Source organism: Equus caballus, chromosome 14, assembly GCF_041296265.1.
Source record: "Equus caballus isolate H_3958 breed thoroughbred chromosome 14, TB-T2T, whole genome shotgun sequence".
In the NCBI taxonomy this organism is placed as follows: Eukaryota; Metazoa; Chordata; class Mammalia; order Perissodactyla; family Equidae; genus Equus; species Equus caballus.
The window spans coordinates 24,051,680-24,079,054 of record NC_091697.1 but is presented as its reverse complement, the minus strand read 5'-3'; the positions used below and the strand labels follow the sequence as shown (position 1 = coordinate 24,079,054).

The 27,375-nt window shown below is 36.3% G+C and overlaps 1 protein-coding gene across 5 annotated transcripts in view; it reads left to right on the top strand.

Annotated features, from left to right (window-relative positions):
• Positions 1-23,473, top strand: part of CREBRF (CREB3 regulatory factor) — a 60,014-nt gene extending 36,541 nt beyond the window's left edge. For all 5 annotated transcript variants that reach the window (XM_001502910.7, XM_023617227.2, XM_023617226.2 and 2 more), the window contains 2 exons: positions 14,308-14,430; positions 22,354-23,473. In XM_001502910.7, the coding sequence (XP_001502960.3) occupies positions 14,308-14,430; positions 22,354-22,469 (239 nt within the window). In that variant the 3' untranslated portion in view covers positions 22,470-23,473. The remainder of the gene's footprint in view (positions 1-14,307; positions 14,431-22,353) is intronic.
• Positions 23,474-27,375: the final 3,902 nt, after the last annotated feature.

Below are 27,375 nucleotides of genomic sequence, written 5' to 3'. Positions count from 1 at the left end.
GGAAGAGTTTAAGAAGGACAGGTATTAAAGTCTTCTTTGAATGTTTGGTAGAATTCACCAGGGAAGCCATCTGGTCCTGGAATTTTATTTTTTGGGAGGTTTTTGATTACTGTTTCAATCTCCTTCTTGGTGATTGGTCTATTCACATTCTCTATTTCTTCTTGATTCAGTTTTGGAAGGTTGTATGACTCTTAAGAATTTATCCTTTTCTTCTAGATTATCCGATTTGTTGGTGTATAGCTTTTCATAGTATTCTATTATAATCTTTTATATTTCTGGGGTGTCTGTTGTAATTTCTCCTCTTTCATTTCTTTTTTTTTTTTTAAGATTGGCACCTGTGCTAAAAGCTATTGCCAATCTTTCTCTTTTTCCTTTTTCTCCTGAAAGCTCCCTGGCACATAGTTGTATATTCTAGTTGTGATTGCCTCTGGTTGTGCTATTTGGGATGCCACCTCAACATGACCTGATGAGTGGTGCCATGTCCGCTCCCAGGATCCAAACCAGCAAAACCCTGGGCCACCAAAGCAGAGCGCATGAATTTAACCACTTGGCCGTGAGGCTGGCCCTCTCCTCTTTCATTTCTGATTTTATTTATTTGAGCCTTCTCTTTTTCTTGGTGAGTCTAGCTAAAGGTTTGTCGATTTTGTTTATCTTTTGAAAGAACCAGCTCTTGGTTTCATTGATTTTTTTTCTATTTTTTTTTTTTGGTCTTTATTTCATTTGTTCTGCTCTGCTTTTTATTATTTCCTTCCTTCTGCTGATTTTGGGCTTTGTTTTTTGTTCTTTTTCCAGTTCCTTTAGGTGCACTGTTAGGTTGTTTATCTGAGATTTTTCTTGTTTGTTGAGGTAGGCCTGTATTGCTATAAACTTCCCTCTCAGAACTGCTGCTGCTGTATCCCATAAATTTTGGCATATCATATTTTCTTTTTCATTTGTCTGCAGATATTTTTTTATTTCTTTATTGACCCAATTGTTGTTCAGTAGCATTTTGTTTAATCTCCACATAGTTGTGGCTTTTCTGATTTTCTTCCTGTACTTGATTTCTAGTTTCATACCTTTGTGGTCAGAAAAGATGCTTGGTATTATATCAGTCTTCTTAAATTTATTGAGACTTGTTTTGTGGTTTAATATGTGATCAGTCCTGAAGAATGTTCCATGTGCATTTGAAAAGAATGTATTTTCTGCAGTTTTTGGATGGAATGTTCTGTATATGTCTACTGAGTCCATCTGGTCTAATGTGTCATTTAAGGCCAATGTTTCCTTATTGGTCTTCTGTTTAGATGATCTATCCATTGGTGTAAGTGGAGTGTTAAAGCCCCCTACTATTGTTGTGTTACTATTTCTCCTTTTATGTCTGTTAATAATTGCTTTGTATCTTTAGATGCTTTTATGTTGGGTGCGTAGATATTTACAAGCATTATATCCTCTTGTTGGATTGTTCCCTTTATCATTGTGGTGCCCTTCTTTGTCTCTTGTTACAGTTTTTGTTTTAAAGTCTATCTTGTCTGATATAAATGTTGCTACCCCAGCTTTCTTTTCATTGCCATTTGCATGGAGTATCTTTTTCCATCCCTTCACTTTCAGTTTGTGAGTATCTTTAGGTCCGAAGTGTCTCTCTTGTATACAGTATGTATCTGGGTCTTGTTTTCCTATCCAATTGGCCACCCTGTGCCTTAAGATTGGAGCATTTAGTCCATTGACATTTAAAGTAGCTATTGATAAGAATGTACTTATTGCCATTTTGTTACTTTTTTTCTGTGTTGTAGTAGTTCTTCTCTGTTCCTTTCTTCTTCTCTTGCTCTCTTCCCTTGTGGTTTGATGGCTTTCTTTAGTATTATGTTTGGGTTCCTTTCTCTTAATTTTTTGTCTGTTTATTATAGGTTTCTGGTTTGTGATTACCATGAGATTCATATATAATAACCTATGTATATAGCAGTCTATATTAAGTTGATGGTCTCTTTAGTTTGACCTCTTCTAAAAGCTGTGCTATTTTACCCCCCTCCTCCCACATTTTGTGTTTTGATATATCTAACCTCTTTTTGTGTGTGTGTATATCTGTTATCCTCTTATCAGCGAGACAGATAATTTTAGTACTTTTGTATTTTGACCACCATATTGTCTTCATAGTTGGTTGATCTGCTACCTTAACTGTATTTTTGCTTTTATCAGTGATTTTATTGCCTTTTTTGGGGGATAGTTTTATTATTCCTGTTTGTGATCTTCTCTTTCCCACTTAGATAAGTCCCTTTAGCATTTCTTGTAAAACTGGTTTCTTGCCGATAAGCTCCTTTAAGTTTTGCTTATCTGGGAAATTCTTTATCTCTCCTTCCATTCTGAATGATAACCTTGCCAGGTAGAGTACTCCTTGGCTGTAGGTTTTTTCCTTTCAGCACTTTAAATATATCGTGTCACTCCCTTCTAGCCTGTAAAGTTTCTACTGAGATTCAGCTGATAGCCTTATGGGGTTTTCTTTGTGTGCCACTTGTTGCCTTTCTCTTTCAGCTTTTAGGATTCTCTCTTTATCTTTAATTTTTGACATTTTCATTATATATGTGTGGGCGTCTTTGAGTTTATCTTGTTTACTGCTCTCTGCTTCTTGTACCTGGATGTCTATTTCCTTTCTTAGGTTAGGAAAGTTTTCAGCTACTTTATCTTCAAATAGATTCTCTGCCCCTTTGTCTCTCTCTTCTCCTTCTGGGACACCTGTAATACAAATGTTAGTGCACTTGATGTTGTCCCAGAGGTCCCTGAGACTGTTCTCATTCTTTTAAATTCTTTTTTCTTTTATCTCTTCAACTTGGATAATTTCCTCTAGTCTTTAGTCCAGCTTCCTGATCTGTTCTTCTGTATCATCTGCTCTGCTGTTGAGTCCCTTCATTTCCAGTATTGTATTCTTCATTTCTGATTTGTTCCTTTTTATATTTATATTTATAGCTTTCTTAAAGTTCTCACTGAGTTCATCTATTCTTCTCCCCAGATCAGTGAGCATCCTTTTGACTTTTTGTTTGAACTCTTCTGTCAGGTAGATTGTTTATTTCTGTTTCATTTAGTTCTTTTTCTGGGGTTTTGTCCTGTTCCCTTACTTAGAACGTATTCCTTTTCCTCTTTCTCTGTGCTTATATCTGTGTATTAGGTGGGTCAGCTGTGTTTTCTGATCTTGGAGAGGTGGCCTTGAGAGATGCCTTATGAGGCCCAGCAGTGTGCTTCCCTCTCATCACCAGTTCCAAATGTTCCAGGAGTCACCCCTGTGTGGGCTACATGTGTCCTTCTGTTGTGGCAGAGTTGCTCTTGCTGCAGGTGCCCAGGGATGCTAGTCTGTCCCCCTTGCCAGCTGGTTTTAATTCTCAGCTGTGTGTGGCTACTATGGACCCTTCAGTCACTTCACTGGGTGTTGGGAACCCCAGCAAAGTTGGCTGCAAGATCTAATAGCACATTCCTGTTGCAGTTTTTATGTTAAGTGAGTAGGCCCTCAGCATGGCTGATTGCTAGGCTCAGGGACTTACAGTTGCTGTAGGCCTCTGGCCTGCAAGGCTCTTGTCAGCTCTCTCATGGTTGCAGCTGAGTGGACGTGGCCCTAGGCATGGGGGCACCCAATTGTTTCAGGCTTTGGAAGGTGGAGCCAATCCCTTATGTGACTGTTTAAGAAGCACAAGTCTTCTGCAGCTGACAAGTTCCACTGCACACAGGGCCACACATACCATCAACACAGTCCTGCCCTGCGTGTGTCTCCTGACCCCCTGAAGCAGACTAGTTGCCCCACTGCAGAGGCACACACACTCTGCCAACTCCCGACACACTTTACCCACTCCTTGCGCACAGCTGCCCCGCAGAGGGAGACTCACTTGCCTGGTTGCAGAGGATCCAGGCACCCAGCCTGTGCAGGCCCACAAGTTCCCCAAGGGCTTACTGTTGGGACCAGCCCCTAAGACAGGCTTTCTGTCCTGGCTGAGCTGGATTAAACTGGTGCTCTAGTGGGTGGGACAGACCCTGGGCTAACAGGCCAGGGGAAGAACTCCAGTGGTGTCTGCCAGTGTCTGTGTCAGCATGCCTGTACTAGGTCACAGTAATGGCTGTTGCGAATGTCTCAGCCCCTGGAGGGGTCTCACCTCTCACCGAGATACACCCAGAGCCTATCAGGTGAGTCTCTTTTTCACCAAAAGTGTGCAGCTTTCTTTCTGGTGATTTTAGGTTGCTTTCTGAAACTGGTGAATTTGTGCATGGGCCCTTTAAGAGCTGGGGTTTTTTTCCCCTTATGTCCAATAGCTTTTCTGGGGGTATTTCCCATTGTTATTAGTAGCAAGCAAAGCCAGATATTATGAGACTTGTCTCGGTTGTGCTGAGTCCAAAGGATGCTTATAGCTGTAACGCTCCCCTGCTCAGGTCCCCCACTCCTCCAGGGAAGACTATGTACCTTAGGATTGCTCCCGGCCGGCCATGAAGCACCATGGCTTGCAAAGATGGCTTCTTTTCTCTCCAGATAGGAATTTCTGCCTCTTTCACCTCGGTCAGGACTGTCCCTTGTTATGGGGGTACTTTTTATGCAGTTTTCAGTTTTCTCTCAGGGGTGGTTGTTCCCAGAGTCATTGTAAATTGGTTGTGGGAGGAGGCAACTTCAGAGTCTACCTATTCCACCATCTTGACACCTTTCCTCTAGCCAATTTTATTGACTAATATTTATTTCAACATTTGAGTGGATAGTTTAGATTTGTTTTACAAATTTGATTGCTCATTAAAATCTTCTGTGTACATATAAAGATTCCTAGGCTTCTCCTCAGATCTTGTGAATTGGAATCTATGCACGTGGAACCCAAGAATCCATATTTTTAACACTTCCCAGATTATTCTTATGCAACCATCCTAACGCATATTTGGGAACTGTTGGTTTAGATGAGTGCTTCCCAATCTTTCACATCGTGGTACATAAAAAAATTATCATCTCTAAGGCATCCTGGAATACAGCAGAGTAGGCTGCTCATGGGAGGAGGCCCTATGGGCTGAGAGTATCATTATCTCACACACCTGGAACCCTTTTACAGCACACTAGAGACTTGGAAAGCTCTGGTTTTGTTCTTTGTAGTAAGAACTAACTTCCTTTCCCCCTTGCTCTGTTACTATTCCTTAAGCCTGGTATCATAAGTGTTTGTATGTTCCTTTGCCTCTAAAATTGTCCTCTTCACTGTGTAGCTCTTGGGCTAAGTTGTATCTGAAAATGGAACGGTGGTAAAAAGATCAATTATTATTTGTTTCTAGAGATTTTCTTAAGTCCAGCATGATGTCTGGCATGTAGGTGCTCAATAAACTGTGCAATTTTTCTTAATCCTTTACCTTGATTATCTTTTTTCCATTTGTGAGCGCAGATAGAGGATTTCCAACTGTGAAGTTTACAACTTGTGAAATGAACTGATGGTTTTATTTATTAATGGCCACTCAGGAGCTCTAATCAAGGTAAATGAATTAGGTTAAACCTTAGTTGGTTTCTTGGAATGGAAATTTACCTATTTTCCTATTATTCTTTCTTGCTGTTGAAACATTTTTGACCTTGAGCTCTGTGAGCGTGGCTGTATATTTAGTGATTGCAACGTTCTGGGCATTCACATTTCATTTTAGAACCCAGCTGATTCACACTGCAGGGAGGTGTGTTGGGCCACTGGGAGCCTTCTGGGTCTATGTTTCTTTGGACACATATTGGCACTTACCTGTGTGTTTTGAAAAACTGAAGTTAATGTATTTATCCATAATTATGTACATCTGTGTGGCTATATATTTTTGCATTTGTATATATGCAGCTGTATGCCCACAAACATATGCTTTGTGTTTGTGATGTAAATATATTCTAGAGTGGGGAACAGTTGAGAAGTTGGTAAGGTCCAGGAGTATGTGTGATTCTGAATGTATTGTTCTATCGCAAATTGAGTTTTGATGACTGCCTGAAATTTTTCTTGTTTCCAAAGCTAACTTAAAGCATCTGATATTTTCATGCAGGAAAAGGCTTATGTTTAGAAGGCAGCATTTTCTTCTCACTTAGTCAGCGTGGAGGAAGAGGACCTTCTCATTCATTTATTTCTCTTCCACTTCTTTCTTACCAGCATCTCTTCTCTAGTCTCTGTGAAAGAGAGCCTCACCTGTTGGTTTAGAAGGCATCTCAGAACCAATGAGATGCTCTTGTGTACTTTGCCACATGTAGTTTGAAAATTCTTTCTAGAGTTTCTGGTACATCTCGCAAGGGTATGGTGCCCTCGATTCCTCTAAATATCTGGGAGCCTCTTTCACTGTTCTGTGGACAACTTATTATCCATTACCTATCTCTTAACCCAGTGGTTTCTAGTATTTGTGATTCACAAATCAGTGACATTTGAAAAACATTTTGGGAGTTGGAAACTGTAGGTGTGCCAACTTTATATTTTGCCAGGTGAAAACATTAAAAAGAATGTCATCTACAATTGCTGTAATTTCATACAAGGAAGGATATTTTAGCAGTAAAAAATTGAGACAGGTATAATCTCACAATAGAATAAAATTAGCTTTATGAAAAATTTACTCTATTTTCCTTCTCCTTTTTAACTTATCATGAACTAGCACTGTTTGAGGGACTAGCTTTAGGGATCTAGTACTATACTACTCGTCTCATTCTGTCCGACCAAACCTCCTTCTGTTTATTCCTTCAACCAAAGCTCACAAGAAGCTGCTTTGTAGACTCAAATGTAGATTTGTTGACTCGAAATGGGAAATAGAACAACTGAGAGGACTGGAACTTCACCCTGACTGACGTATTTTGTCCCTAAGCAAGCTGTATGGGAAAATTAAAATTGGAAGATTCTTGAATGAACGTGGAATCAGAACAGGAGGGATCTGTTTATAGATTTAACGTTTGGCCTCAGTTTCTGAGAGCCAGATGCCTCCGTTTCCTGCTTGAGAAGGTTTTGGTAGTGTGAGAGCCCTTCACCTCTGCCCTCCCTGCCCCCGGCGTGCTGGGATGGACACTGCCCAGGTTTGAAAAGAACTGTTCTACTCTGTTTTAATTTTGATTTTATAGTGTTATTTTTTTCTATTTATTTATTTTTTTGCTGAGGAAGATTTGCCCTGAGCTAACATCTGTGCCAGTCTTTCTCTGTTTTGTATGTGGGTCACTGCCACAGCATGGCTGCTGAGAAGTGGTGTAGGACCACGCCCAGGAACCAAACCTGGGCTGCTGAGAGGAGTGCACCAGACTTAACCACTAGGACATGGGGCCAGCCCCTTCTTCCTTTTCTTTTTAAGAAATGTCATTTACTTTAGCTGTTGAGGATGTGGGAAGCTCATTGTTTCTCTTAAGTTCAGCCTGTATATTAATGTCCTGACAGTCATGTGCCACATAATGACATTTCAGTCAACAATGGGCCACGTATATGACAGTGGTCCCATAAGATTGTAATGGAGCTGAAAAATTCCTGTTGCCTAGTGACATCGTAGCCATCCTAAGGGTCACAGTACAAGGTGTTACTCATATGTTTGTGTTGATGCTGGTGTAAACAAACCTACTGCACTGCTGGTCATATAAAAGTATGGCATATACAATTATGTACGGTACACAATACTTGATAATGAACAACTTTAACTGGTTTATGTATTTACTATACTATACTTTTATTGTTATTTTACAGTATATTTTTTCTACTTATATAAAAAAATGTTTACTGTAAAGCAGTATACGCTGTTATACCAGCAGCAGCCTCATACATTTTGAGTTTACTGTGTCTCTTGATTGCATCATTTTCTTTTGTGCTTGATTTAATCTCATGTTGTTTTGTCTGTCGTGGCCCCTAAACATAGAAAATCCAGTGTTAATGTTGCCACTAAGAGGCTACATTGAGTGACTGACCTGGAAACGAAATTGAAAGTGATTAAGGACAATGAAGGTGGAAAAATTAGTGATGGTTATTGCTCTCCAGTCAGGCATGTCCCATTCCACCACAGCTATGAGCTTGAAGAACAAGAACAAAGTGACATAAGCTGTTAAAGGATCTGCTTCATTGAAGGCAACGAGACTAACATAAATTCAAGGAGGCCCTATATCAGACATTGAGAAACTTCTAATAACCTGCATTGAACATCAGACACAGAAGCGTATCCCTCTTGGCAACATGACGATCACAGCCAAAGCAGAAAGTTTGTTTGTATTGTTGAAAGAAAAGACTGGACCCGACTCCAATGTTGAATTTACTGCTAGCTCTGGATAGTTTAAATGATTCAAGAATCGTTGTTCATTATAATGTGAAAGTGAGTGGCGAGTCTGCAAGTGCTGATGTGAAGGCAGCTGAAGAGTTTTTGGAAACTCTAGATAAGCTGATTATGAAGGAAAATTACTTGCTAGAGCAAATATTCAATATGGATGAAACCTCCCTATTCTGGAAATGCATGCCTGAAAGGACCTTTATCCATAAGGAGGCCAAGTCAATGCCAGGTTAAAAACTCTTAAGGACAGGGTAACAGCCATGCTTGGGGGCAATGTTGCAGGCTCCAAATTGAAACCCTTTGTGATCTGGCACAGTGAGCACCCAAGGGCCTTCAAACATATCAATAAAGCACACACTGCCAGTGTACTACAGGAGCAATAAGAAGTCATGGGTGACCCAGCGCCTCGTCCCAGATGCCCTCCTGAATTGCTGTGCCAGGGGAGTGGAGAAGTACTGTTTGGAGAATGACATACCTTTCAAGATTTTGCTTATTGTTGATAATGCTCCCAAGTAGCTCCTTTTATTGATGATCTTCATCCCAGTATGAAAGCAGTGTTTCTCCCTCCAAATACCACCTCTTTGATCCAACCAATGGATCAAGGAGTTATAGGAGCTTTTAGAGGCCTACTACCCGACAAGGACCTTTGCCCAGGCAGGCTATTGCTGCAACTGAGGAAGGCACTGAGAAGACACTGATGCAGTTGTGGAAGGATTATAACATCTGTGCTGCATCAAGAACCTTGCTGGAGCTTGGGGTGATGTCACCAAGGAATGTATAAATGGCATCTGGAAGATACTCAAGAGGTTTGTCCATGACTTCAGAGGGTTTGCCAAGGATGAGGAGGTTGCAGAAATCAACAAGGCTGTGGTTGAGATGGCAAACAACTGTAACCTTGTTGTGGATGAGGATGACATTGAGGAGCTTCTAGAGGTGGTTCCTGAAGAATGGACTAATGAGGAGTTGTTGGAACTGGAATAGGAATGCCTAGTTGTAGAAGAGGCAAGAGGAAAGGAAACTGCAAGAGAAGAAAATGAAGAACCTCCAAGGAAATTCACAGTGAAGGCTTTAGCAGAAGCTTTTGCAGACCTCAGCAAGCTCCTTAAAAAGTTTGAAAACATGAATCCCAACACCAAAAGGTTTTCATTAATAGAGAGGAATGTTCATGGTGCATTATCTGCTCACAAGCAAATCTATCATGAAAAAAAGAAAGAAACCAAGTAAACCACCATGGATGTATTTCTGAAAAGAGTGACGCCTCCTCAAGAAGAGCCTCAGGCAGGTCCTTCAGGAGGTGTTCCAGAAGAAGGCATTGTTATCATAGGAGATGACAGCTTCATGCATGGTACTGCCCCTGAAGGCCTTCCTGTGGACAAGATGTGGAGGTGGAGGACAGTGAGATTGATGATCCTGACCCTGTGTACGCCTGGGCTAAAGTGTGTGCTTGTGTCTTAGTTTTTAACAGAAAAGTGTACAAAGTGAAAAAAAAAAGTTTTAAAAATAGAAGAAAGCTTATAGAATAAGGATATAAAAAATATTTTTATACAGCTGTACAGTGTATTTGTGTTTTATTTTTTTATTTTTTTGAGGAAGATTAGCCCTCAGCTAACTACTGCCAGTCCTCCTCTTTTTGCTGAGGAAGCCTGGCTCTGAGCTAACATCCGTGCCCATCTTCCTCTACTTTATATGTGGGACGCCTACAACAGCACGGCGTGCCAAGCAGTGCCATGTCTGCACCCGGGATCCAAACCAGCGAACTCCGGGCCGCTGAGAAGCGGAACGTGCAAACTTAACCGCTGTGCCACCGGGCTGCCCCTGTATTTGCGTTTTAAGCTAAGAATTATTATAAAAGAGTCAAGAAGTTAAAAGAATTAAAAGCTTATAAAGTAGAAAAATTACAGGTAAGCTAAGGTTAATTTATTGAAAAAAGAAAACTTGTTTATAAATTTTGTGTAGCCTAAATGTACAGTGCTTATAAAGACTACAGTAGTGTGTGGTGATGTCCGGGCCTTCACATTCACTCACCACTCACTCATTGACTCGCCCTGAGCAACTTCCAGTCCTACAAGCTCCATTCATGGTAAGTACCCTATACGAGTGTACCATTTATTATCTTTTATGCTGTATTTTTACTGTACCTTTTCTATGTTGAGATATGCAAATACCATTGTGTTACAGTCGCCTACAGTATTGAGTCCAGTAACAAGCTGTACAGGTTTGTGGCCTAGGAGCAACAGGCTACACCATGTAGCCTAGGTGTGTGTTAGGCTACAAAATGTAGGTTTGTGTAAATCTACTCTATGATGTTTGTATAACGAAGAAATTGCTTAATAATGCATTTCTTAGAACATATTCCTGTTGTTAAATGATGCATGACTTTATTAATATTTCAGTACATGGTGTTCTCTCTGTTATTTGTCGAGAAGCAGCATAAAATTTTTGTTTTATGTGATTTAGGGGTCAGCTGTGCTTTTCTTACTTAGTTGCACATTTTACCAACATTGTCCCTGCATGTAGTTTTAAACTGCCCCCGCCCCCAATTATTTCTCACTTCCCTCTTCATCATCAGTTTAGAGTGGTCTCTTCTCAGTATTACTAGTTGAGGGTTAGCAGTGCACTGATTTCAGAGCAGTCTCTGAAGAGACAGAGATTTATTTCAGACCATAAGAATCCTGTGTGTTGAAATTGGAAATGTGTTTTTCCTCCAACTTTATTGAGGTATAATTGAAGTACAATAATTCTACATATTTAAAGAGTATAGTTTGATTAGTTTGAACATAATGTATATACGTGTGAAACCAATCAAAATAGTGAACATTTTGATTACCTCCGGAAGTTTCCTAGTGCCCCTTTGTAAGCATCCCTCTCTTCACTCCTATCCCTGGGTAGCCACAGTCTGCTTTCTGTCACTATAGATTAGTTTGCAGTTTGTAAAATTTTATATTAATGGAATGCTACAATATGTTCTCTTTTTTTGCGTGGCTACTTCCACTCAGCGTAATTATTTAAAAATTCTTCTATGTTGTTACTTGTATCAATGGTTAGATCCTTTTCATTGCTGAATAGTATTCCACTGTATTGGATATACTGCAATTTGTTTATCCATTCACTTGTTGATGGATACTTGGGTTTTGTCTAGCTTTTACTGTAACAAAACTGCTATGAATATTCCTGTACAAATGTTTGGGTGGACATATGTTTTAGTTTCTCTTGGTTGAATACCTAGAAGTAGATTGTCTGGATCATGGGATAGGTGTATATTTAATTTTATAAGAAACTGCCAAACTGTTTTCCAAAATGGTTGCACCGTTTACATTCTCAGAAACGGTGTAGGAGGGTTCTAGTTGGTCCATATCCTTGCTAACACTTGGTAGAGTCAATCCTCTTAATTTTAAACAACCTAGTGGGTGTGTGGCAGTATCTCATTGTGGTCTTAATTTGTATTTGATTAATGATATTGAGCATCTTTACTGTGCTTGTTGACTATTCATATGTTTCGTGCGTGTGTGAAGTGCCTGTTCAAATATTTTACAATTTAAAACATTTGTCTTCTAAAAATTCTTTGTTTATTCTAAATACAAGTTCTTTCTCTGATATGTATTGGAAATATTTTATCCTAGTCTTTGGTTTCCCTTTTTTTCTCATTGACTTCTTTCAAAGACCAAACATTTTTAGTGAAATCCAATTTGTCAGTTTTTCCTTCTATATTTCGTATTTTTTGTGTTCTAAGAAACTTTGCCAACTCCAAAATTGCAAATATTTTCTTGTGTATTTTCTCCTAGAATTCATATAGTTTAGGTTTTACATTTAGGTTTATGATCCATTTTAGGTTAATTTTTGTGTATGGTGTCAGATAAGAGTTGATGTTAATTTGTTTCCACGTGAATATTCGGTTGATCAAGCACCATTCATTGAAAAAAACTTTCCCCATTGAATGGTTTTTGCGCCTTTGTCAAATCAATTGACCCTCTGTGTATGGGTCTGCTTCTGGACTCTGGCATTGTGTTCCGTTCATGTTTGTCTACCTTTATGTGAATACAGATTGTCTCGATTACTGTAGTTTATAGTAAATCTTAAAGACAGATGGTCCTTGTAAGTTTTCCACTTTTGTTCTTTTCTTTCAAAGTTGTTTTGGCTATTCTAGGTCCTTCACATGACCATATAAACGTTGGAATCAGTTTATCACTTTTTACATAAAAGCCTACTGAGATTTTGATTAGGATTGCTTTTAACCTGCAGATCAATTCGGAGAGCACTACCTTCTTAACAAAATGGAGTCTTCTAATCCGTGAGCTTAGTTTCGCTTTCCGTCTAGTTAAAGTTGTCATTAATTTCTCTCTGCCTCGTTTTATAGTTTTCAGTGTAGAATACTTGAATGTCTTTTGTTAGACTTATTCCTGGGTGTTTTGTATTTTTTGGTGCTGCTGTAAATGGAATCTTTTTGAAATTTTATTTTCAAATTCTTTGCTGCTAATATATAAATGGATTTTTGTGTACTTTACTTTTGTGTCTTATCTTGCTAAATTTGTTTATTAGTTCCAGTCGTAGGTATGTAGATGCCCTGGTATTTTCTATTTAAGCAATCATCGTTTGCAAATAAGGATGGCTTTATCTCTTCCATTCTGATCTTTATTTCTTTTATTTCTTTTTCTTGCCTCATTGCAATGTGTAGACATTGAGTAGAAGTGGTGATTGCCTTGTTGCAATCTCATGAGGGAACTCCTTCACGTTTAAGTATTATGTTGACTGTAGGCTTTTTTGTAGATGAGATGCACTCTGTCATTTTGAGTACATTCTCTTCTTTTCCTAGTTTGATTTGTCATGAATGGGTGTTGAATATTATCATATACTTTTTTTTTGCATCTACCAGAAGAATCATGTTGTTGCTCTCATTTATTCTGGTAATATATCACATTTTCACCTGTTAATATGGTGAATTACATTAACTGATTTTTTAATATTAAACCAACCTTGCATCTTGGAATAAACTTTGCTTGTTTGTGATGTATTTTCCTTTTTATATTAGAGTCTATTGCAAATATTTTGTAAGGTTCTATTCTAATATTTTAAGCTGGATTCTGTTGCTACTATTTTAAGAATTTCTGTGTCTGTATAAGAGAGAAATATTGCTCTGTGATTTCCTTTTTTTTGTAATGTCTTTGTCAGGTTTTGGTATTTGGGCTTTACTGGCATTATGGAATGAATTGAGCCATGATCTTTCTTCTTTTTCGAAAAAGTTTGATAAGATTGATTTTATTTCTTCATTGTATATTTGATAGAATTTTCCATTAAAACCTCCTAGATTTTTCTTTTGGGAATGTTTTTGGATGAATTCAATTTCTTTACTAGAGAGAGGCTGTTCAGATTTCCCATTTCTTCTTGTGTTGATTTTGTTAAGTTGCATTTTCAAGAAATTTGTTCATTTCATCCAATTTGTTGAATTTGTTACTGTAGCGTTTTCTTATTATCCTTTTAATGGCTCTAGATTCTGAAGTGATAACCCCTTTTTCATTCCAGATATAGGTGACTCATTGGTCTAGATGGGGATGGGGGTGGGAGTGGGGATCAATTTTGTTAATCTTTTCAAAAATCAGCTTTTAGCTTTAAGTTTCTGTGTTGTGTTTTTCTCTATTTGTGTTCTGTTTCATTGATTTCTGCTGTTATCTTTATTATTTCCCTCTTCCTATTTAATTTTGGTTAATTTTTCTCTTTTTTTTAAGCTTCATAAGATGGGAAAATTTGTTTTTAAACCTTTGCCTTTGAAGGACTTTGTTTGATTTATTTAATAAACATTTACTAAGATCCTGGGATTTGATATACCAGGCACTATCATTGGTCTGAAAGCTATGAAGACAAGTAAGGCAAGTTGCTTACAGGATAGTGGACATGGATATATCTACAATGTGTTATCAAAACTGGAACATTATTTGAAATTAGTCTCTTTGGATAAGCAAGCTTTTATAACCATCACTCCTTAATGTTTTCTTACACATTCTTCATTTTTAGTTGAATATCTGTTCGATATTAATATTTATAACTAAAAGCAAATTCTTCCATGTTAGTGACGTGTTCCAAGTGTCTTGTTCTGTCTTACAGATAATTTATTGTTTGTAATCAACTCCATCAAGCAAGAGATTGTAAACCGAGTACAGAATCCAAGAGAGGAGAGAGGACCCAACATGGGGCAGAAGCTTGAAATTCTCATTAAAGATACTCTTGGTAAGAAGAATATTGGATAAATTAATAACAAATAATAACATGCAGTGTAAGATGTATGATTCAAGGGGAAGTTAAAAATTCTTTTAAGGAAGAACTCAAGTACTCTCACTGTAGTTACTCTCCTTTACAAGTAATTTTGTCGTTGGAGATTGAACATTCATAAACATGTACTGCTGGTTACTACAGTTTGTTATTTAGATTTCATCACTGAACTGTTTTAACACTCAGGAAAGCTAAACTTCTAGAAACTTTAATCTTCTATGGGGAAAGTAAAGAACCCTGAGCTGTCAGGCCTGCAGTTTATACTTTAGTGGAGGTTCTTACCTATTTGTTTTACTCAGTAATGCATTTCACAGGATTCTAACAAGCTTAATTATCTGGTTTTTCCATCCCTGAACAGATTAATTATACAACGTGCAGAGGAACAGAGAGGAAGGCATCCAGAAGTCAGGCAGAGTGGTATCCGACAGGGAAGGCAGAGATAGCTCGTGTAGACATAGACATGAGAACTCTAGAGGCCCAGGAGCTTAGCTGCCATAGGAGCAAATCACCTTACAGATCAGTAGCATCTAGGGACATTGCAGCCTAATGCAATTCATGAAAACCCTGAAGCATCATAAAATTGGTTCAGCTATATTGTATATTCTTTGTTTAACAGTATTTATTCTAGGACTGTCTCTTACAAACTGGTTCTTACATAGTCATTGTGTAGAGTGGTAAACTTCAGTTACCTGAGAATTTTCTTCCAGTTCATTTTTCCCCAGGATGCTGATTGTTTATTGAATCAGGTCACTTAAAAGAATTAGAGCTTACTTTTGTTTTTTTTTTTTTTAAAGATTTTATTTTTCCTTTTTCTCCCAAAGCCCCCTGGTACATAGTTGTGTATTTTTAGTTGTGGGTCCTTCTAGGTGTGGCATGTGGGATGCTGCCTCAGCATGGCTTGATGAGTGGTGCCATGTCTGTGCCCAGGATTTGAACCGGTGAAACCCTGGGCCGCCAAAGCACAGTGCACAAACTTAACCACTCGGCAAATGGGGAAGACCCCTAGAGCTTACTTTTCAATCATTGATTAGTTATTTACCTGAATTTTAGAGTAACAAGCGCTATAATTTGTTTTATTTTTTTTACTTGTAAATATCTTGGAATTTTTTTACATTTCTGTTGACAATTTTTCTGACTTCTAGTTACTATAAATTCATTCATTTCAGAAAATTTTTTCAGTGCATACTGTGTACCAGGTATTGGGGGATACAGGAATGAATAACAGAGACTTGATCACTATCCTTATGAAGCTTATAGTCTAAAAATGGAAGACAAAGAATAAACAGAAAAACAAAAGTAATAAATTGTGATAAATGCTTTGAAGAAATAAAGATACCTAGATGGAGTGGAGTGAGCAAGAATTGTTTATTTCTCTTTATATTTCTCATAGTTACCCAAATGATTGCATTTTCTTTAATTAAAAATAAATGCACATTGAATGCTTCCATGTGTTTAGTAAGTTTCTCATTGTCTTTGAAATTACTTACTAGTTTCTCTTATCAGCATTGTGTTAATACTGAATGTAAAATATACTAATGTTTTTGATGACAATTTGCAATCTTTGGTAACTTGAGCAGTGCATATAGATTTTGACCCAACAATTTCATGAAATTTGACAACTTTCATGTTTCAAGGCCAAAGGAGAAGATATTAGAGAGATCAAGAGCCAGGAAAAAAGGATTCCTTAGGTGTATTAGGAAGGGCTAACCAGCTAAAATTTATTGAGTACTTATTGTGATCCAGGACCTATCTGTTCAGGGTGTTTAGTCATTTACTTCCATAATTCTGTGAAGGAGGTATTATTATCTTGGTTTTACAAATGAGTAATTGGAAGCCCAGCAAGGTATTAAGTATCTTGCTGCTAGTCATACAACCAATAAGTGGCAGAACTAGGAGCAGAACTAAGTTCTCCTAGTTCCAGTGTTTACTCTGTACCCACATATTGTCACTTAGCCCTATCATCTGACGTTTATCTCTGTATAGTTTCTGAACTGTATAGTTGACAAGTGGCCCACTAATTGCCTCATCCAATAGGCTTACTTGAGAATTTATTTTTCTTGACATTCTATGTAGCATTTGATACTTTTGAGCATTTATCTTCGTTCTTGAAGCATTTTCTTTATTTTGAGGCATTTTAGGTTCTACATGTTTACCATGGAGGTTTACCAAAAATGCTAGTGGTTTCTCTGTGGCTCTAGCAATACCCACTGGTCATGTCCAGAAATTAAGATTATGTTTTCAAAAAACAAACTTCGTTTAGTGTAGTGGTTAAAATCAGAGCATTTGAAATCACTTCTAGATCAAGCCCTGCCACTCGCTGTGTGAGAACCCCAGGAGAGTGAGTTCACGTCCCTCAACCTAATTTTATTCATCTATAAAACGTGGACAGTTGTGTGAATTAAATGGGAACAGTGTATATAAAGCACTTGGCGCACTGCTGAACATATAAATTCTCAATACTCAGTAAGCATTAGCTGTTGATGTTATATTACATCTTAAATATTTGGATTTTTTTTCTTAATTTTATTTCCACATTGTTCCTGAACTACGTCATTCATATTTTAGCAAATTGAAGATTTTTTTTCATGACAAAGCCAATTAAAATTAGTTAAATGCCTAAATTGCACACTTACAACATAATATTAACCTGAAGATTATTTGTAATATAGCTTGCTAAGAAAATAGATATAATTTCCTATTTAAGTGTTCCAAATGGTAGAACATTTCAGTGATTATTGCTTTATCAGTAGTTAATAATCAATTCCTTTCGCTAAGCTTTGGAAAATGATTCAAAAATAGTAACTGGGTAAGTTGATAGAATAGTAAAATGAATTGAATATGCAATTATTATATTTGCAGAATTACTTTATTCAAAAGTAGAGTTGCAAATTCATATAAAAATAAAGTACATATGAAATGAAACAAAATTAAGAACAGTATATTTGTACAAAAAATTTATCAACACTATGAAAGGTTGAAAGTTTATCTTGAACAAAACTGTATTTAAATTAAAAACAATCTTAGCTGAAGAGTAGATCCTCAATATTAGTATTTTCCTAAACAACCAATTATTTCCTACCTCTATGTAGATTAATTCAGTACCCAAACATTAATCAAAACAGGGAATAAGAATGGTGAATTTGCTTGGCTTTTTCTTCAAATGGATTGATGTTATTTCTAATGTCTTCTTTCAGTGCATTTCTCTCTTTTCTTTCTTGTTCCTTAAAATCATTTGCAGTCATCCTTTGTTAGGTAGAGGGAAGAATTTAATATTACAAGGAAAAATTCTTTCTACGTTTTTGTTTTTTAATTTAAAGGCTTTGTATGTTGCTAAACTTGTCTATTTCCTTTACAACTGAAAGTCAGTTTTATCAGATAGAGAATCCTGGGCTCACGTTTTCTTTCCTTGAGTATTTTAAATATGTTTCTCCATTTTTCTCCTGACATAAAGTATTGCTATTGAAAAGCCTAATGATTGCCTAATTTTCTTTCCATATAAGTCATTTATTATTTTTGCCTAGATGTCAACAGGATTTTTTCTTTTTCTTTAAATCCCAATAATTTTATTAGACTATATCTTGGAGTTGGTCATTTTAGGTCGATATTCTCATGTATGCATTGTGCTCTTTCAATACACGGTTTCACATCTTTTTAGTGTTTGACCCCTTCCCTTTCTTTGGTTCTCTTCTTCAAGGACTCATTATTTGTGGGTTGGATCTTCTTTGCCTATCTTCAGTATTTTCTGAAGGATATTCTCTTTTTCTCAAATCTTTTTTTATCTCTTAGTTTCTATATGCAGTTTCAAATCTTTTTAGTATTTGACCCCTTCTCTTTCTTTGGTTCTCTTCTTCAGGGACTCATTATTTGTGGGTTGGATCTTCTTTACCTATCTTCAGTATTTTCTGAAGGATATTCACCTTTTCTCAAATCTTTTTTTCTCTCTTAGTTTCTTTTATTTTAAAATTCCTTCTTTTCACCTCCATTTCTCCTAAAAACATTATCTGGTGTGTTTATTTGCTGCTCTTATATTCTTTTTAGTTTTGTCTTAATTTCAGGAATTAATTAATTCTGTTTCTTTTTTGAGTTCTATCACCTTATTTCTGAGTTTTTGTATTTCTGATTTATGTTGTTCTTTGATGTCTTTTAGCATTTTCTTTAATCTCTTTTAGTTCATTTGAAATATTTAGTTCGTTTTGAAATAACAGTGGGTTATGACCATTTGGGATAATAATAGTGGGATCTGACCATTTTTTGGTTCTATCTTTCAGGCACACTTTGATTGTTTGTAGGAATCTTCTTTTTTGCCTTTTTTTCTTACAATAACTTTTTATGGGATTTTGACCTTGATTCTTTTCTGTTGGTCATCTGTATGTGAAATTAGTTTTTCAAAAGAAAGTTTGGTTCCGAGTAGCTTTCCTAACTTCAAACTTCAGACTCCCCTGTTTTCAATTAATATAAAAAAATATTTTGTATTCGTTTATGAGATAGTCATTCAGTCCAGTCACAAGAGGGGACACACGAGAGGAGCGGGAAAAGAAAGTTTATCCCAGAGAGACAAAGTCACTGCATGCCACTGCATGCCACAAGGAGGACACCTGGAGGGCATGCTAAGGGAGCGGTTCAATCAAGCAGGTAGGAAGGAGACAGAGAAACAAATGAACCGAGGGCAAGTGTTTTTGTTGGAGGTCAAGGTGAAGTGCAAACGGTGTGAGGGCATTTCTTTGGTGCATTTGAATGTCACTGGGCCACAGTCAGGTGAGAGCAAGAAGTGGAAAGTGTGGCGGGGGACAGCCTTATCACACTAGGGCACATGGCAGCTTGCTTTCTGAGATTTCTTGTCCTGCACCCTTCCACAGTTTTATCTGGACCGTCTCTTTCTTTCCTGTCTATTGTGCCTGTCTTGCTAATTTTGATTCTTATTCATCCTGGCTCCTGTCCTGCAAGGGAGTCCTGGCTGGTCAGTCTTCTGAGTTCACAGAGGCTAGACTGCTCCAGCCTCTTCACATCTTACTGTGGGCTCCTTGTGTTCACTATTCAGTTGGGCAAAATCTCTCTCAGCTTCAGCTCTTCCTTCTCATGTTGGCCTCCTGTGCCTTCCAGTGAGGAACCTGTTGGCTATTTTAGACTTCACTTGTTTTCAGGTCTATTGTTTCCTTTTGACTCATCCCATACAAGTGTTGATAATGTTAATACTATGCAGGTCTTATAGCTTTGGGTAATTTTTTCCCACTGTCTTGAATTTTGAGGTTCATGGAGATACCTTGTCACTTGTTAATGTTTTCCATGGGCTTATGGTTTTACTATTTAATTGCTGGTTTTATATGGGGAATTGAGATTAAAAATCTATGCTGCCATGGAACTGTCTTCCCAGAATTCCCCTCTGGAGCAGTTTAAATATGTTAGAGTTTCTTTTTCTTAAAGGTTTGGGGGAATACTCTTTGAAATTATCTGGCCCGCTGTGTTTTCTGTGATTAACTCTTTGAAAACGTTCTCTCTGTCCTCTATGATAATTTGCCTGTCAGATTACAAGCTCTTCTGGAATCAGTTTTGATAATTTATATATTCCTAGAAAATTATCCACTTAAATTTATTAAATTTATTAAAATTATTTTTGTTTTTACATTTCTTCTGTGTTAGTGGCTAGTGCTCCATTTTTATTTATTTTCTATCTATTGTATTCTCCTTTATTTCCTGAATCAGTTAGTTATAGGCTAGTCTACCTTTTCCCCCAAAGAACCAACTCTTGAGTTTATCAATTCTTCTAATTTCTTCAGTTAGATGCTTAAGTCATTTCTTTTTATTCTTTCTTGTTCATTGACATACTTAAAAACCTTTGAGATTTCTTTTAAGCACTGCTTTAGCTATAACTCATAAATTTTAATGTCATATTTTAATTGTTTTCTGAATACTTTGAAGTTTTAGGTTTGATTCACTCTTTGACCCAAGAATTGTTTGAGAGAGATTTAAAAATTTTCTAGAAGGTAGGGATTACTATTTTCTAGTTTTATTAACTTCTATTTTTTGTGAATTATTGAGCTTTTTTTCACTACCTAATATATGATTACAATTTTAAATGTTTTGTGGGCATTTGAAAAGAAGGTATATTTTCTGTTTTATATTGACTCCATTATATATCAATTAGATAATCTTAATTATGTCTTCTTTTCCTTTTTATTTTTGTAGGTGGTATCCATTTACTCTGTGTAGAACTGAGAAAACCTCACACTAATGTGTTTCAGTTTCTTCTCGTATGTTCTGGGTTTCTGCCTTTAAATGCTGGGCTGTTGGAATAGGACCCATTACTGGGCTCTCCTGTGCGTTACAGTCCTCGTCATCCTGAGGCACACTTCTGTTACAGCTGCTTTTACGAACACGCTTGATCACGGCTTTTTCCCTGAATTCAGTCTTGTCTGGTATTACAATCGTGAACGAAGCTTTCTTACTATTTTATGATTGCTTGCTATCCCTTTGCTCACCCTTTTATTTTTAATGTTTCTGAATCACTTTCTATTGGATACATCTCTTTAAAAAACATTTTTAATTAAAATTTAATTTAATTTTGATTTGCATATCATAAAATTCACTCTTAGATTTTTATATGTAACATATAGTTGGGTTTTCTTTGTTAGTCTGAGAGTTTTTCTTTCATAGATGAGTTTAGCTCATTTTTATTTATTGAGAGATGTTTGATTTTAGTTCTGTCATCAAAAGATTTGTTAGGGTTAGTTCATATGGCTTTTTTGCCTTTTTATATTGACATTGATATAACAGCTATATGGAGTCCATATTTAAATTTCCCTGGTTATCTCAGTTATGTTCTTTATAGACTTTTTGTTTGTTTTTGATCAATAAAGGATCATGTATTGCATTTAGTTATGTCTTTTTGTCTCCTTTAATCCAGATCAGTCTCTCAGCCTTTTTTTTTCCATGGAAAATCCAGGCAGTTGATCTTGTAAAATATCCCACCATCTGAATTTGTCTGTTTCCTCATTGGATGCAGTTAAATTTCCTTGGGAAGAATACATCATAGGCAGTGTATCCTTCTCATTCTGTCAGTCAAGAGGCACATATATCAGTTTGTCCTATTATGGGGTATGCTAAATTTGATCACATTTTTAAGGTAGTGTCAATTCTCTATTTTTTACGGTATCTTTTGTCTTCTTCCTATGAGCAATGGCTATTTTTCTGCTTCCATCACTTTTTAATTATTTGTTATTTTTCTTATTCCTTTAAAAATATACCTGTTACTTAATTTATTGATTTTAAGTGTCTTTTGATCTCAGCTAGAAAATGAGGAAGACAAAAAAAATCAACGTATTTCCTCTGTCTCCCACCTTTTCTCCCTTTTCTCTTTCAATTTTGCTTATTCATTCACTTTTCTTTAAAATGAAGAAAAAGGAACATAAATTTTATACAGTAATTATAAAAGTGACTGAAAATATTCTTCAGAGCTATATTGTCAGTCACGTGGTGAAGCCCACACATGCGATGTAGTGAGGTTGGAGCAGTTGGAAGAGACTGGCCGAGAGAACGGGGAAACCTGTCCCGTGGGCGTAGGGGACAGTGCATGTCGGCACGCACAGGCTTTGGGTTCGGACTATTAATTGGACCGTTATTACTTGTCCTTTCCCCCTCTTTAAAATGTTAATTAACCCTTCTTCATGATTATTCTTGGTTTGACCCTTCTAATCTTAAAATCATAGGCTCTAATGTGGTGGGTGGAACTATTTTCTGGGCTGCAGTCGCAAGCAGCAGAGCACTCATCTGGGAGCAGTATCAAGCTGAGGGCCACCCCTGGCCCCCAGACTTTCTTATTCCTCATTTTCCATCCATGCCCGCTCCATTTCTGTGTCTAAGTGTGCCTTTTATTCTTTTCCTCAGGTCTCCCAGTTGCTGGACAAACCTCAGAATTTGTTAACCAAGTGTTAGAGAAGACTGCAGAAGGCAATCCCACTGGAGGCCTTGTAGGACTAAGGATACCAACATCAAAAGTGTAATCAGTTTCATTGGACCACTGGTCAGAAACGTCTGTGTTTGTCACGTTATTCATTGTAAATTTTCATTCTGTTTTGCATGTCAGTTTAGCATTATGTAAACATTTACAATTAGGTTACATTGTTTTAAGAACTAAGTAGCATAAGTGAAGCATGATCCAAAATACTTGATTATTGCATTTTCAGAGCATAAACCACGGTTAAAACTGCTGCTGGCATCAGAATTGAAACTTAAAAATTTAAGTAAATGTTTAGATACAGATTGCAAAAATCTGTTACAGCAAAACATTTTGGAGGAGTGAATATATTAGTAAATGCCAAATATTGTGGCAGGTTTATGCTCTGAACCACATAAAAAAATTGAGGAAGCATTTTTTTAAACAGTCAGTTTAGATTGTTTTTAGAATTATTGCTTTTTGTTCTAATTTTCCACAACCATTAATCTCACTTGTACATGGCACAACCCAGCACTCATGCCCATGTGCCATATTAGATGTTCATTTTCCGAGCTCAATATGGTATATATAAATATATATATAAATATATATATAATGTCTGTGCAAGTAAGAAAAAAAAGCATATTCTTTGTGCCTTGTATTTTGGGGAAACTATAAAACTGGTAATATTTTGTATGATGAAAACCCTAATGAGGAAAAACAAGATATATAGATGGAAAAATTATGGGGTTTAAATGTTTTTTTGTTCCAACTCTTTTTCAAGTTTTTTGAATGTATATAGGACTATGTTGAAATGTAGATATATGCCACAGAGTCTGTGTATTGTATAAAAAACAAAACAAAAACACAAAAAAAAGATGGCTCTAGAAAACTCATATTTCGGTACTTGACCGGAAGAAGACAAATACTTGCACATTATTGCGATTGTTTTATTTTTTGTACCAAAGACAAATGCAACTGATATGGCGAACTGCCAGTCTAAGTAAAGTTTTGCACAGCTTACATGATACTGTATGAATGTATGAAAAAAAGGAGAAAAAAAAAGAAAAATGAAAAGGTCAGGGTTAGGGATCTTACTGAACTGTGAATTTTATTTCTGTTTGGGTCCAATTATCTACAGAAGGAGCATCCACACATACAAATATTATTTTGCTGTTCCTCTAGTTCGCTTCCATAGTAGATAAGTTGGTGGCCATTTAGGTGTCTGTAAGTCTTTTTATTTCTGCACTTATTGTAGGAAATTTTAATATATTTCATTTTAGTAAGCTATTGGTAAAATAGTTTTTGACCTTGAAAATTAAAAAGTTTATTTAGCTTATTGTAGTATACTTCCACCAAACAACCAAAATACAGATTATTTTTATTGTATTATGTATATATATATATGTAAAGAAAGAAAAAAGCTAAAAATATCTAATTCTTTAGTTGCCACTTTTCCAATTGATGTATTATTGTGCATGTAATATTTTCAAAGATCAACACAAGCTTAAAACAAAAACAAAAAAATTTATAGATTTTTATATTTTTGTACAGGTATTTTCAAACTAGCTTCTTCAAACTTACATGTGACTTCTTCTATAGTTTCTAGAACTGAGAAATATTAACACGTTTAGTTTTTAGGTGCTCTTTTTTGCTCACATAAAACAGCTTCACTAGTCAGTGTTTCAACTATGTTAAAGCTTTACCTCTTGATGAGAAATTTCTTGTGTCAAGGCAGCATTATAAACCTTCCCCACATATCTTTCCATCCTGTCTCTCTTACTGTTTTATTCTCAGATCTTGTGTTTTGAACTCGGAAAACTGGTGGCTTAAAAACTATACTTAAAAAAAAGAATCTTATCTAGCCAGAAAAAAAAAACCAAAAATTTCAGACCTAGCTGCTGGGAAAGTATCTATTTCTCCAAACGATTTCTCCTTTACCCCTTGGAGAATTTATTCTTTAATTCTATTTTGTTTATATAGTGTGTTTCCTTTTCTTTTACTTTCTCCTTATCCCCCCTCTTTGTAAGTGATAGCACCTGAAGCTATAGCTTATAAAGGGTTGATTCTAAAACACATAGTAACAACTGAACAATGCGCTTACATGCTTCTTTGACATCATGAAAAAGAAACTCTGAGAAAGATTGTCTTAACACCTTAGCTGAACTGTGATGCATGAGATTTTCCTGAGCGTCTGATGGAAACGTACCTGGTTAGTGCATTCACGCTAAACAGATGATAAGCTCAGATCTAATGGTTTCAGAGACTGTAAGTTCATTGTTTAAAGCTTTTCCTTTTTAGGCAGGAGAAGGCAAAGCACAGGTTCGTAACTTGGGAGTATATGAAGTTCTGACAGCGCATGTCTGGTAAATGGAAACGTGTTCCAAAACATGGCAGTTTTGCAATCAGGTGAAAATCACTTCATGATAGAGATTCAGCTGATGAGGTTTATAAAATTGCCCCTTTCTAGCTGCTCTGTTAGGAATTCTGGTTTTTGATACCTTTTTCTTGTCTGCAAACCAGAATTTGATTTTTTGGTCTTGCATTTCAAAAAAAGACTTTGAATCTGTTTAGTAGATTCCATATCCTTGCATTTCAGTGTTTTATATGTACTACTTAAGTTAAATAGTTAAAAGCTTTTAAATAGTTGAGCTTTTTAATGTTGACACTTTATTTTGTACCTATTTATATATGTATGTATATCTTAGAAAAGCACTTTGTTAAAAAAATTGCATTTTATATGATTCCTGCCATTTGCTGCTAAATCTGGGCTGGTCAGAATGCTGCAGCGACACTTGATCTAAACAAAACCTGGCGGTAAAATGTAGAGTGAAGGGTAAATCCTCTTGCTGTTTTAACTTTATCGTAAAGATGACATAGGCAAGCTGTGCAGCTTTACATTTTAACCAGGGGACTCTGTGGCATTTAAAACCGTCTAGAAATGGTTGTACTTTAATGCCAGTAATAATCTGCTTCCTCTATTGTCATTAAAATATATACGTTTAGTGTATCACACAACAAATCTTATAAGGGTAACATAAAAACCCCAACAATTGTACATGTTCTGTTCTTGAAAATTGTGGCATGTATTTTTGGGTGAAGATCATTAGAGAAGAGCTCTCTAAAGGTTTTCTGTGTTCATACATGGTATACAGATAGCTCATAATGAAGTCCAGAATCTTACTTTAAGTGAAGGCATTGTGAATTCACCTCAAATAAACCCATTGTTCCAAAAGCAATTATAAACTTTGACTCTAGTACTACTATGATTTTAAAGAAACAACAAAAAACGTTCTTCCTCATTTCAGATACACTGGATTCTTTATAGAGTTTGTCTCCATATGAAAGCATGCTGTCCAGTTGTGCTTGTTAAGATCTTGTCTGAGTTTGAATTGGGTGCCACACTTTTTCAGTCAATATGATTGCTTGTTCTACTGTACCATGTATGATTCTTGTCCTTTCCTAGATCCTTCATGACAGATTATGATGTGGCTTTATATTGTGCCTTACTTGTACATTTAAACAAAACGTCTTCATTCCCTTCCACTTCCTAAATCTTTCACTTTGACCTTTTTGGTAAGAGAATCAGAGCTATTATAAAAACATCATGAAGGATTTCAGATGGTATGGTTTCAAATTCCCTCTCTTTATAGTTATTTTATATTTGTGTGAAAGACCAGTTTTGAGTGGTCTTTGAATATGAGGGGGAAAGATTAGCGGTAATTTCACTACATCCCTTTTTCCTGACTTTCATGAATTTGTCATACATCTTCTCTCTGATGCTTGACTTTATTTGCTCCTTAGCAATAGTCTGCATTTAAAGAAAGGTGTGTTCAGTTCATCAGCTTGAAATTGACTATTTCATTTTTCCAGAATTTTTTAGGAGAAGAGTACCCGTTTTGTTTGTTTTATAAAACAGATGACAAGTCTCTTTAAAAGAAACAGAAGTACAGTACTTTTGAAATACAATGCTGTTAGTTTGGATTTCTTTTTTTATATATAATATTCATACAATTATCTGATGTTTGCCTTCATTAATAAAGCTGTTAGTTTATTCACCAAAATGTCAAGAATGGATGTGCTTTTCTTTATTCCATACATTTAAAAATATTTTAGCTGCTAAGATTTAGTTAACTTTCTAAGAAACGAATTCAAGTTGCCTTCAGCAGGAATTGAAAGCTTTCGTTCCCTTTCTTTATATAGTCTTCCGAAAATTCTGTTCAAGTGTTTTCTAGTTAATTATGTAACAGAATGTTAGCATCTCTCCAAATCTTGAAACTTGAATTTTGAGAGTGCATTGAATTATGCTTTCAGTGTTAAAGTAAAGGTTTCAATTATCCTTCTAGTGAAGTCTATTGTGGAATACCATTTCCCATGGAACTGAGGCCATTTCCACAACTTTGCACAGAATTGCAGTCTTGTTCTTCCCTGGATCATGACAAATAAGTCTCACACAGTGCCGTAATACTTGTGGATTCTTTTGTAATCTTTGTAATCTTAATAAGGGCATTATGAGAAGATGACTCCATGTTTTTTTAATATTTCAAACACATTGGGATGTAACAATGAATGTCAACTGTAGGAATGGTTGTTTCGTTTTAAGGAATAAGCATGTTGGGGAAAGATGACGAAAACGTACTACTGAAAGTTTTACACTTCCACAGGCAGGTGGGATTATGTGTTGAAGCATAATCCTCGTGCTTAGTAAACTGACTGAAATTGTAGAAATTACACCTAGGAACTGAATTATGCCAAATTGCCATTTTTGTTTAGAAAAGAGAGGTTTGGGGGTAGTAATGAGGGAATAGAACCTTAAAACTACTTCCAAATAGTATTTTAGAATTGAAGACTTGGTGGCTAATGAAGACATCACAGTTGGGTATTTCAGTGTGCCAAGTTTGGGTGAACTAGGTATGCCTTTTCATAATAATGTAAACACAATGGTGTAGTTAATTAAATTCTGGGTGGATGGG